The 12,446-nt window shown below is 36.3% G+C and overlaps 1 protein-coding gene across 2 annotated transcripts in view; it reads left to right on the top strand.

The window, feature by feature from the left end:
* The window catches only part of LPCAT1 (lysophosphatidylcholine acyltransferase 1), a 67,180-nt gene that overhangs the window by 23,125 nt on the left and 31,609 nt on the right, over window positions 1-12,446 (top strand). For both annotated transcript variants that reach the window (XM_063164282.1, XM_063164278.1), the window contains exons 7-9: window positions 2,681-2,715; window positions 5,178-5,232; window positions 9,100-9,182. In XM_063164282.1, the coding sequence (XP_063020352.1) occupies window positions 2,681-2,715; window positions 5,178-5,232; window positions 9,100-9,182 (173 nt within the window). The remainder of the gene's footprint in view (window positions 1-2,680; window positions 2,716-5,177; window positions 5,233-9,099; window positions 9,183-12,446) is intronic.

The raw sequence follows: 12,446 nt of genomic DNA, 5'->3' as shown, positions 1-12,446 counted from the left end.
TTGAAGTGCCTGCTCTGATCTGTGCTCAGAGCTTTGAGTTCCACAGTATGGATGAGAACAGTCTTGGATTTGAGTGCACCTGGCTGTTTTGATAGGTTTTTGGAGATCAGAGCCTGGGGTGAATGTAGTAGGTGTCTGCACTCTGGAATGTTTATTTCATTGTAGTCTGTTGAAGAGCTAGGGAAAGCAGTGGGCTGTTCTGCAGTGGGCTGAAACTTGGCAAAAGTGAAGAAGTAAATTCAGGGGGTTTTTGCTAGCAAATAAATCTAGTTCTGGTTGCTGTGAAGAGCTCTGTTTTTATATTTTTGTAGAGTTGCTCCCTGAATAGCAGTCATCTTGGGGCTTGTGACTCTTTGTATTAGATGACATCTGGTCCTGTATCAGTGATTTTTAGTAGTAATATTTTAATGCGTTTCTCTTCTTGATGCATGAGCAGAAAGAACTTTTAAGGCTTAAAATGTTGTTTAGGCCTGATATTCCAAATTTTGCTGCTGGTTGTCTAGATTGGTAATATTTTAGATATTAGATACCTGAGAGCTATTACCTATATTCTAGTTAGAATAAATGCTCTAATGTCTTCACCCATAGGTTCTCTACTGCAATCCTTTTTACAATTTTTTACTTCTTTCCCTTGTTTCTTCATTTGAATTTTCTGTCAGAGTGCTGTTACTTATGAAATGATGAAAATATATAAACTATATACCTGTTTAGATATCACAGAGCCCTTTAAAATGCATTTTATTTCCATATGCCTTCCATGAATAACTGTGCTATTTGATAAGCAGTTTAGCAGCAGCTCTTTTACAGTTTTGGTATATCAGGGTAAACTGAACCTGTAAAAACACAGCCAGTCTCCTGTTTGAAGGTTGGCATATGACTCTCAATATCTTCTTGTGTCAAATACAAAATCTATGGAAGATGGCTCTTCTGCCTGTTTCCTCCCATGCTGAGGGGAAGTAACAGAGGGGAGAACATTCAAGGTCAGGTTGGATGGAGCTCTGGCCAACAGGATGTAGTTGAAGATGTCCCTGCTTATTGCAGGGGAGTTGGAATAGATAGCCTTAAAAGGTCCCTTCCAACCAAGCTATTGTATCATTTTATGTACTTCCACACAATTTCAAGTATTCATTACTTGGATACAGTATTTTCAAAGAATGCTGTCAAAGGGAACGTTGTCCAGAAGCGCAAGCTGGTAGCTGTGGTAAATATAAAAGGTAAGTTAGTTATGTAAGGAAAATCCTACTTCCCTTTGTATGCTTTTATCATAAAGATATTGGTTATGCTGGTAGAAGTCTCTTATAACATGGATCTGCCTCTTGCAGATCAGAATCCCTTTTTCCCCTATCCATTTCCCTGGCTGTTATCCCTGATGCATCCTGATGCTTCAACGAAAAAAAGCATGCCTGTCAACTATGACATTTGCATTGGGAATTTCTTGCAGGACTGTTGATGGCTTACTTGAGTTTGACTTGCCAGCTAGCCGGCACAAGGCTGCATTCTGAAAATACCTGTGCCCTGTTCAATGACCCAGACACTTTCATGGAGATCACATTTTTCTTTATCTCACTCTGTGCCTTTGCAATTTAGAGAGCTGGATTGGAGATGTGTAGTGCCTGGTGCTCTATAAGGCAAATTAGTCTCTAGATAAGTTATCGGCTATCTACACTGGTTTCTCATGGTTTGTAATCAAAGCTCCTTGTGGGAAAAAGACAAAACCCATAATACATTTACTTGCAGCATTATCAGAGACATCAAAATAGCCAGAAACTGTGTAACAGTAAAACTACCCACATTATAGTTCTAAAATATTACTACATGGAGATGTGGTTTTTTAATGCAGATTAATTGATTGCTACAGATAGATTCATCCTTTATTGTATTTTGTTTGATTGAAAATAATTGTTAAACGTCAAGTTCTAAATTTTTAGTGAATCTTTATGACGTGCTGACCCTATTCTCTAAGCTGTTGTTCTATCATTAATCACATTTTTCACCTTTTATGGATAAGTTTGTTTCCTTTTATTTTTACTTTAGGTGGCTCTAAATGGTAGTTAAAACTTGAGTTAACTTGTTTTTTTCATGGTCATGGCACATGTGATCACCTGAAATCTCTAGAATGGGTTTGGATGGTAGCATAAAACTGAACTGGAACATGTTCAGTAGGTTGAAAAAATATTTTTCTGATCAGGTTTTTCAGAAACCTGAATTTAATGTGTCTTCTTGTCTTTACAATAATGACTTGAACTCTTTTTCCAAGTTAGAACAGAACTAATTTTTAGGTTTTAGGTCCTTTTTTGTACATTTAAATCGCATCTCTAAGTACTGCAGTCTTTTTCCTGTGCCGTTTCTTGATATTAGTTAAAAATGGGATGATTTTTACCGTCATGTTCCTACCTGTTATATATTGCTTTACAGGTCTCTGTTCCCTTTTTTGCTATTTGCATCTTGTTCACTTCTTTTACTGTGATTTGTCCTCTCTTAGTGCTTCACACAGTGTTCATTTTGGCCATATAGCTGTATAAAAGATGGGCTGATCCCTAACAAGGTTAAGAACTTTTGCAAGGAGAGCATAGAAGTTTCCATGAAAGTTTCTTAGTAATATAATGTCAGTTATGCTGTGTGCAGTGTAAAAAGTTGAATGCACAATAATTAATTGCAAATGTCACACTTCTTTTCATAGGACACAATCACATGGACATGGCAGGGGCCAGGAGCGTAAGTGGTTGATGTTTTATTGCTTTTATCATTGCTTTCCTCACTTCGTGTTTATTTATACGACTTATATGCATATATAGTCAACCAGTCGCTGGTTATTTGATTATTTTTTGGGATTAATTTATCTTTTATCTATTATTCTCCAATTATACTAATAGTCATTAAGCAGAATCCAGGTGTAAATATTGTACTTCAGCTGCTATGATTCTCTTGGTTTGCAGAAAGAATTTTAGGTTTTTATTTGAAATTTTTTTTAACCAATTGCCTGAAGTAAAACAACTTGCTTCTGCTTTACGCTTGCAAGTTGATTTGGTATCTTACTGTATAAAATCTATGGCTGTTGGTTAAAATTGTTCTACTCTCACAAGTACAGTTGACTCACTCAAAAAATTTGGAGATACTGTTTCCATTATCTTGTCTGAATATAATTTCAACCTTTTTTTTAAACAAAATGTTGTTCTAGAGGTTTTTTAGCAAATTCATGCAATATAAGATATTTAAAAAGGCAGTTCTTGCTTGTTTAAAAAAATGTTAAACTTTATTTTCTCATTGGGATGTGAATAAAAATTCCAAAATGTTTAGATCAAGAGGAAAACAGCAAATTTTGAACCCTAATTAAAGGAGTATTGTCTTCTGTGGTTAATGCTTTGTATTGTTTTGAATGTCCCATGTGACAACCTATATTTCAGTAATAATGAGGAAACCATGGGAATTAACCAAGATTCCAGTAATCTAGAATTTTGTCAATTAAGTTTTGCACTTAGGAACCAGGTCTAATTAAGGACATGATTTTGGGACTTGAGGAAGTCATCGCTCACTTGCAAAGGTTCAGCTTACAAATGATTTGTCACTTTGGATGTAGATGAGTCCATGGTTGTGTATAATGTAAACAGACACTGCAGCATTTGCTGCATAAAGGGATTTCTGTTCTCGTGAGCTCCTGCCTCTTCCCTTGCATTTGCACTGCAATTCATGTGAAAAAGTAACTCAGCCATAGAGGAGAAAGGTGAGCAGCTTACTTCCACCTTCGTATCCTAACTGAGGACTCAAGAACACAGAGGAAGACAGAAGAAACCTGTAGGTGTCTTGCCTCAGCTCACTACAGTGTCTAGAAAACCCTTATTCCGAAGTGTTGATCTCTTCTAATGAAGTTAAATTAAATTAAAGCTGAATCAGAATCTGCAGCAGCATGTGATGTTATGCAAATTGACTGGGTCAGTTTAAATTACAGCTTGGCTTAATTAGGATTAATTCTCCTGGGTGACCTAAAATGTATTTGTGATGTCTTAGCAGAAAATGCTGTTAAGACTGATAACAGGCTTCCTTTTCTCAGCAAACATATCTTTATGTTTTGGCTAACACTAAAACAGAAATCTGGAAATGTTTCTGTATCTAGGAGTATTCTGTTTGTTTAAAAGTGCTGTAGCCTGTCAGATGGATTGAAAACTTGTCACATGCAAATTTAGTCATTGAAAGTAAAGTTTTTACTGCCTTGGCAGTGTTCAGAACAGATCAACTGAGTCTACCTTGATAACAATGACCATAGTTGAGCTAGATACAGATTCTGTCTGTTTTAAATTTTCATTTAAATTCAGTGTTCAATCTTTGAGGATTACAGAGATGGCAGAGAGAAAAGTTTACTTGTAACTTATTGGGGGTTTTTAATGCTCTTGAACAAGGACCTAGAAACCAGACTTTCGTGTTTCTCTCAGGAACATAAACTTCAAATTACTCCATTGTTGTTCCTGACTTTTCTTTGCCTTGATGTGTTGGAAGCTCAATAAGAAGAAAGCAGGGGGGAAATGTTTTGCAGCCCTACATGGGTGTATTACAAAATGAGTAGGGTTTTGCTCCCGGGGCTGCACTTTATCTGTGTAAGAGGATTTTGGCCTGCCATCCCCTCACAATGATTGACTACTCTAACTACCTAGATACTGTATGAAAATGTGGCTACTTGACACTGCTCCTTAATTTAGGTTTACTAAATCCTTTCCTGGATTTGAACCTTAATGCTTTCTAAGGTCACGTTGATTCCAGTTATCTTGTATCTTAGGCTATTAAAACACACATACTGCATTTCATTAACAGACTTTGGAAGTATAATGAACTTTGATTCCAAACTGAGGTAATGATAAAATCTCAGTGGTTGCATAATTAATCTTGCCAGCTGAATACTGCATTTTCTAAAACAGACTTACTCCTCCTTTAACATGTTATAACTTCACTGTTTGTCTTCCTGTTTTTGAGTATTTTTTAAGATGCCAATTCAGTGTAAACTTTTGTTCCACCTTACAGAATGTAATATATAGAAGTACTTTCAAAGGCCTTTTCTGTTAATTTTTATCTGCATATGATTATACTACAAGTAGGATGCTATGTGAAGACTTTGGAGCATAATGTATTAAAGTTTCACTGTATATATTTTTTTTTCTCCATCCTTCCCTATCTTTTTCCCCTTTTAGGTTTGAAATTCTGTGGCTTACTTTATGTCAATTTCACAATTCTGTGGAAATCGAGGTCAGTAAAAAAACCTCCATTGTATTCTGACCAGTTGTAGAATACATAATATTGTACATAATTCTGCAGTAAAAGTTTGTATTCATAACTTGTGTGTTTGTCTGTGAAAACAGGCTAAGATACTACTTGTATTTTATACAAATGGCTTCTGTATCTGAAAATACAGTCTAAAAATGGAATAGCAAAATACAATTTTCCTGTTGGCATAAGACTTTATTTTTTTTTTAGTGATTTGAATTGAGTAGATAAATTTCTGGCTCACTTTAAAAAGTCTTTTGTGAACAAATTTCTTGTCTTCTAATGGCCTGATTGCTCTTTCAAGTAGTGTACCAGCTTTGTATTTTAGACATTCAAGTGTGTGAATGCTGATGTATGAACTAAGAAATGTCTTGTAGAGAAAAATTGGAGGTGGTTTCTTACAGGCCATATAAGTTATTGAATGTCTGGCTAATTTTTTTATTAGGCTGCACAGTTCAGAATGTGAAATAGGAAAACACAGAAAATCTATCTATATTCTTAACTTTATTTTGAGGAAAATACTGTAATTTTGAAGCTGAAGACTATTGTAGTGAAAACATGGAAACAATTATAGCCTTTCCTTTCAACTTGTTGTCCCTAATGCATTTTACACAGAGTAATTACATTTTTGTGGACAATTACAGTATTTGAAGTGTGTCATATAGGATATTTGACAGATGTTCTGCAATTCTTTTGCTTTTTGAATAATGAAGCAGCTATTTAGGTCTGACAGATGGAACTGATGGCAGGGTAAATCAGTAGGAAGAACTATTGCATGTTTGCATACACTGTGTTACAACAGTAACATATATTGCATGCTGATCACTGTTCGCTGATCACTGTTCTCTGATCATTGCTCTGTTTGCTTATTTTTGCAATCAATTATTCTCAAAATTAATGGATATGCAAAACACCAGCCACTCAATAGTTGTATGTATTGTAGAAATTTGTGGTTTGTGTTATCAATTCAGTTGGACAAAAACAAATGTGATTTCCAGAGCAGTGGCCTGTGCTTTGCAGAAGGGCCAGGGAGTGACTTCCTCACTCAGAGCTGAGACAAACCAGCTTGTTGGCAGAATTTTTACCCTTTCTCAGGAGCATGGTTTTCTGCCCTAGGCAAGTGAAATGGGTTCTTTCACACAGGAGTGAACACTGCGGAGTTTTCTTGATTTTTGAGGCAGCAGCTGCTAACAGATGTTGGGTTTCTGTAGCTGTTACATAACAAGCTATGATCTTTGGTAGTTCTTGGGGGGAAAAAAAGCAAACTAACTAGCGACCTTCTGAAATACTCCATACTGAAGCAGTAGTTGGCAGAAGATAGAGGAGTAGACCTGTTTGCAAGGTTGCTCTCAAGTATGAGGCAGAGTAATGCCTCAAGGCAAGTATGAGGCTGTGTTAATGTGAATGGCAAAACAAATGTGTTTGGGTATCAAAGTTTTGAAGTTAAAATGCAGATGGGAGTGAAACAATGTTGATGCCTGGATGACATGGATACTACCTGGATAACTGTAGACTAATTAGCATCAACATAGTTAAAAATTATTTACTTCTGACCACTTCCAGATGCCTCCTTCTTGTGTCAGTTCTCTAGACTTTCCCAGGTTTTGCAGCTTTTGGTACAGGAGATTCCAGCTCAAATGCTGTCAAGACTGTTCTGGAGCTGTAGCAGTTGAAACTGGTTTTGCAAGGAAGTGCAGTGAGGACTAGTAACATATGGGAAAAATTGGTTGTTTTGTGTTCAAAGTCATATTTTTCCTCTGGTCTCTGAAGTTTGTTGGTGGATATTCCTGCTCTGTTCAGTCAGCACAGATACTGGCAAAAACCTAGGAGCCTGGATACCAGAGTTACTGCTGATGATTCAATAACTCAGGGAGACCTATAACAAAACACAACGTCAGAGGTTTGGGGTTTTTTTGATTAAATGATAGCCAGTAAGATTTACCAGCCAGCAATCAGGATCCAAATTTAGCTAGTCTGGGCTTCTCTGCATATAATATATGTTCTGACATGTTCTGTGTGTCATCCAGTGTCACTATAAAATCTATGTAAGTTTTATAATAGGTTTGTGTAAATATTTGCCCATCCTCCCATCTTGTACTTAAAAATGGCATGCTGGCAATGTGAAGAAGAAAGGATGTGTGATCATCTGCACATGTAGTTTGTTTTGACTCATGTCTGTTTTTTTTACTGACCTGTCAACTTCAGTGTTTGTATATCCATGACAGTCTGCAGCAGCTGAGAGTTCTTCTCTTGGTTTTGTTAGTGATATTGAAATGATTATGTTGTTTATGTTGAGTTAGGCACAGACATGCAGAACACCTCTGAAATAACCTCATATTCAAACTTCTGCTGTGTTTGGACACATTACTTAATAGCCGTTTGCAACTCAAATAAATGGAATGAGGTTTGGAAGTTGAAGGAGCAGTCTTTCCATCTCTGTTAACTGCACAGTCTTTGTGGTTTTGTGTATTACATGAGGCTGGTGTACCTGCTTGTAATGTAAACTTAAAAGACAGGAGTCATGTGTTTTCAGCTGCAGTGGTGCACGTAGGAAAAACTCCAAAACTCAAAATAAGTTCAATATTTGTCCTTTACATGAAACAGATGAATGTCCAACAGCAGTGTTTGGGTACTGTTGATCATACAGTTATGATCAGTAACTTTAAAAACACAGCTAATTTTAAAACACAGTAATTTTAAAAACGCAGCTAGCTTTGTGGTTATTGAGAAGTCTTTGCTGAGATTATGAACTTTAAAATAAAGACTAACAACTTTACCCAGTTGTTAGTTTCTGGTTTAAAGACCAGTGTGAAATTTCTGGGTCATAATTTCCATTTTCCCTTCCCATAGGTAATTATATGTACTGCAACTAAGCTTCTTGCAGTTTTTTTTCTAATACAGAAGCTTTACACAGGACTGTGAGCATTTTGGTCACTTAGTGCATAAATTATCTCACTGTGCTGCACTACTAAGAGAGTTGTGTGTCTGGTACTGACTAGAAGTGGTGATCAGAGTGATCCTCTCTTGTTCCTCCCATCTGGGAAGTTTGTCATTTGGCAGAAGGAAATGTTTTGAAGGTTTTTATTGGTGAGATTGGCCATGATCTTGGGGCTTACATAATTTTTCAATGGACACTTAAAAACAGCTTTAAATACTGGAAGATATTTTAATGTAGGCCATGCCATTCTGAAAGCTGCCCTTTCTGTGGTGGGTCTCCAGCAGCTCTGGTTTAATTTTCCACTTTCCAACATCAACTATTCTGTGGTTCTCTGGTCATCTGCATTCATTTAGATTTTTTTATTTCAATGGAGCGTTAATGGCTTATGTCCAATTAGAAGGAAAAAAGTTTCAAAACATCTAACAGCAGAAAATAAAAACACTTTTCCTGTGTATATTAGGCAGTCGTACATGATTTCAAAATGTGCAAGGGGAACAGTAAATACCTGATGTCCTTAAAATTTGGATTCTTAATTTTTAAAACAATATTCCTGTAGCATGTGCTTTTTTTGGTTATCTGAAAAGAGCTGAACAATACAGAAGGTAAGTGAGGTTTATGGAAGAAAGTGCTAATGCTTCTAAATTATTTTAAAATTCTGAGTCCCACTTAGGAAATGAAGATAAAACTCTGCTTGGATTCCGTGTGGTGAGAAATGAGCAGAGTCAGTGTTATATGAATTTCTAGAAGTATGACATATGCTTAAGCATTTAAAAGTTTAATTTTTAATATTTTCTGTAGTCTTAATGTAATTTTCTGAGTAACAACAAACTGTATACAATTTTCACGATAGTGCTGTAAGAAATTGTTTAAAATGTTAAATATTTTGGTATAATTCAGTTCTCTGTATGCAGTTTCTACCCGTGTACATTCCTTCAGAAGAAGAAAGAAAAAACCCAGTGTTGTATGCCAATAACGTCAGGCGTGTAATGGCAGAGTAAGTATGTTGTAATTCTGTGTAAAAATAGAGCTGTGATTTTAAATTTAGAAAATATCATGAAATCAAGTTGGTGTGGTTGTCTGCCTACAAAGAACCTTGTAGTCTGCAGGAATGTCTGCAAGACCTTTTACATAGCAGTTACTTTCCCCTCTGAAGAGCCAGGGAGCCACAAATACAGCAAGAACTGTTGGAGTTGATGGGTTTGGAATATTTTTTTTCCTGTTGGTTCTTTTGGGGGTTTTTAACATGCCTTCATATAAAAAGCCGGTTCTGCTTGCTCCAGTGGGTATTTAGTCTTTTGGGGAAAGGGCATGGTGGAATTTTAGGAAAGTTATGTAACTGAATTTTCTGCTATTGGGGTTGCATTTTAAGCTGTGACTGTTTTAATGAGGTTAAGAATAGTTTCATGTATTCATTGTTAGCCAGTAGTATTTCAAACAGTAAAATGCAGTGAAGTGGCTTTATTTCCATTGGAAACACAGAATTGATACAATGTAAATTATTTGAAGTTAATGTTTATGTGAAGACAGTTAAAACACTTGTCCATAGGGTATTATAAAGGCAACATTTAATACTTTCACTCTTGTTGCATTTTTATTCATGTCTTTTTCATTTATTTTTTTGTTCTTTCAGTAAATCTTCCATTAGTCAGTAGATAATTCCTTTCCATATTTACAGTGAACCCTCAGGCTTGTGATCACTAATAACTCTTGAGAGGTTTATGTATCTTCCTAATCCTGATTTTGAAAGAACTTGTGAAATCATAATTTCCTTTGTGTAATTTCTCTTCCGTTTCCTATTTAAGCCAAAGGCCAGTTTGTAGGTAGTAACTGAGAATTCTTGTCTGCTTGAACCCAGGTCTGTGAGTTTCCTTAAGGATGTTGAGACAATAATATAACAATAGATCCATTGTACAAAAGGACATTCCTCAAAGGAGAAAAGAACAAAAGGACCTGTTTGAATCATCCTGTCTTGGAGTCAAAAATCTTTGAGGCACTGGCCTCAAAGACTTTTGTTGTTAATTAAAGACATCACCTGGCAAGTGCTGTCCTCAGAGTTTGTGTGGAAGGCCAGGTTATTAAATCTTCATTCTGAACTCTGCTCCAATCACATAACAGAGATTGTGTGCTATAAGGAAAACTCTTGAAAGCCTACAAAAGTTTACAACAACTGGCATGTTGCAAGCCTTCCTCTCTAAGTGTGCTTAGGAGGAAAATCATGATTATGTTTCTCCCTCCCACCCCTGAAGAATTAAGCATTTGTGGTCACAGAAGAGGAGTGCAGATCTAACAGGAAGACTGTCAGAACGAGATATGTCAAAAATGACTTTGGAATGAAGCAGGGGCTGTAGATGCTGTGTTAATGTGAATGGGGAAACAAACGTGTTTGGATATTAAAGTTTTGAAGTCAAAATACGGATGGGAATAAACCAGAATGTAGATGCCTGGATACCATCATAACTGTAGACCAAGTCACATCAACATAGTTAAAAATTGTTTACTTCTGACCACTTCCAGATACCTCCTTCTTGTGTCAGTTCTCTGGGCTTACTCATGCAGCTTTTGGTGCAGGAGATTCCAGCTCAAATGCTGTCAAGTCTTTCTGGAGCTGTAGCAGTTGCAGCTGAAGTACCTTGGGTGCTGTTTGGTGGTAGCATTGCACTCTGCATTGCTGGATAAAGGACAATATTACTGTTTCATCTAGATTTTTTTGAGGATTGACTTAGTGGCAGTGTAGCATCTTATTGTCAAGAGATCCTTCTGGCATCTCTTTAGGTGTCTTCTTACTCCTCCTCCCCATTATTTTTCTCAGGCAGAAGTGCCTAATTCTACTGGATATTTTACAGCATCAAAGGTGGCGTTCCCAGGTAATAACGTATTTGTGAGTCTAGAACCAGTGTTGTGGAAACCTTGTGTCTTGCTCTTGGTTTCAAAGGGAGTTGATAGAAGTTGCTGAGTGAGCAATAGATACAGTTTCTCCTCTTGAAATTGTTTGCCTTCACAATAATCTTAATTTGTGAACAGCTTCTATTTAGCATTGAACACAGCATTTGACAAGACATCTGTATCTTATGCTGCTTCTGCTTCTTGACTCTCTGAAGAATTTTTGGTTTATCCATATTTGACTAGCTTTCCTGTGGGTGGCCACAAATGTGAGTGATGGTGGTCTCTAAATACTCATTTTTGATATATATGTATATATATATGTAAGTGAACACTAAATATTTTGTTAAGGAGGTGCTGTCATTCATGGAGGTTTGCTTCTTTAGCAAACCTTGCACATTGGATAAATTTACTTGCCCAAAAAGTGAGTGCCAAAGTGTGCCTGTGGTATCAGAACTGGAATTATTAATACAGGAGAGCCACTGTTGCTGAACGTGCTTGCCATCCTTTGGGTCATTTACTTAATTTGCATAAAAAGTATGTGCAGAATAGATTCATCTGCTGTTTAAAATATTGTCCCTACTTATATCTTAATGATATGCTTCACATTTAATTTTCTCATAAAACTCATTTTTGAGTGAGTCTGTCTTGTTTGGGCTTTCTGGCCTTGTTCTGGCTCCTACTCAGTTTAGTCAATGCTCGTGTCACCCACCAGGTGCTATCAGGAGCTGTGTTTAGTGTCGCTTTCAAATCACTGAAAATGTTGAGTGCTTTTAAATATGGCATCTGTCCCAACTAGTTCTTTAAAATCAAAAAATAAAGTGTTAATTCATTTCATAAACTGTTAATTCATTTCATGTGTTCTTTATTGGCTCTAACAAAACTCTGAAACCACCCTACTAGTAAGTAATGCCACGTAGGTAAATATTATATTGCCTTACTTTTGTATTACTTAAACAAAATCATCATTTTGGTCTTCATGTGCATAACCTATTATCATCTTATGTTGATGGTAGCCAACCGTGTTTGGTCTGTTAATTTCTTGAGTTCCACCGTTTCTTCTCTATATTTTCTACTGGAGTGTCAAACATTCTGGCTTGTGGTTTTTTTGGGGGGTTTTTTAATCTTCAAATTAATAAGTAATAGTTTACTGGAACTATGTTAGTGTTGTAAACTTGTCAGCCACTTGAAACTTCAATCCCAGCTTTTCCAGAACTATTAGGAACAAATCTCTTGACCTTGTAATCACAAGTATTTATGTCTAAAAATTTCTCAGTGCTAGAGGAAATATCTCTATCACTCTTAGTGCATTGGGAAATACTTTCTTTTATTCATAAGATTTGTTGTCTTAATTGTTTCCTAATGTAATATTGCACGT

This window comes from Melospiza melodia, chromosome 1 (genome assembly GCF_035770615.1).
Source record: "Melospiza melodia melodia isolate bMelMel2 chromosome 1, bMelMel2.pri, whole genome shotgun sequence".
Classification (NCBI taxonomy): Eukaryota; Metazoa; Chordata; class Aves; order Passeriformes; family Passerellidae; genus Melospiza; species Melospiza melodia.
The sequence above is the reverse complement of the archived record's forward strand: the minus strand, read 5'-3'. Positions and strand labels throughout refer to the sequence as shown.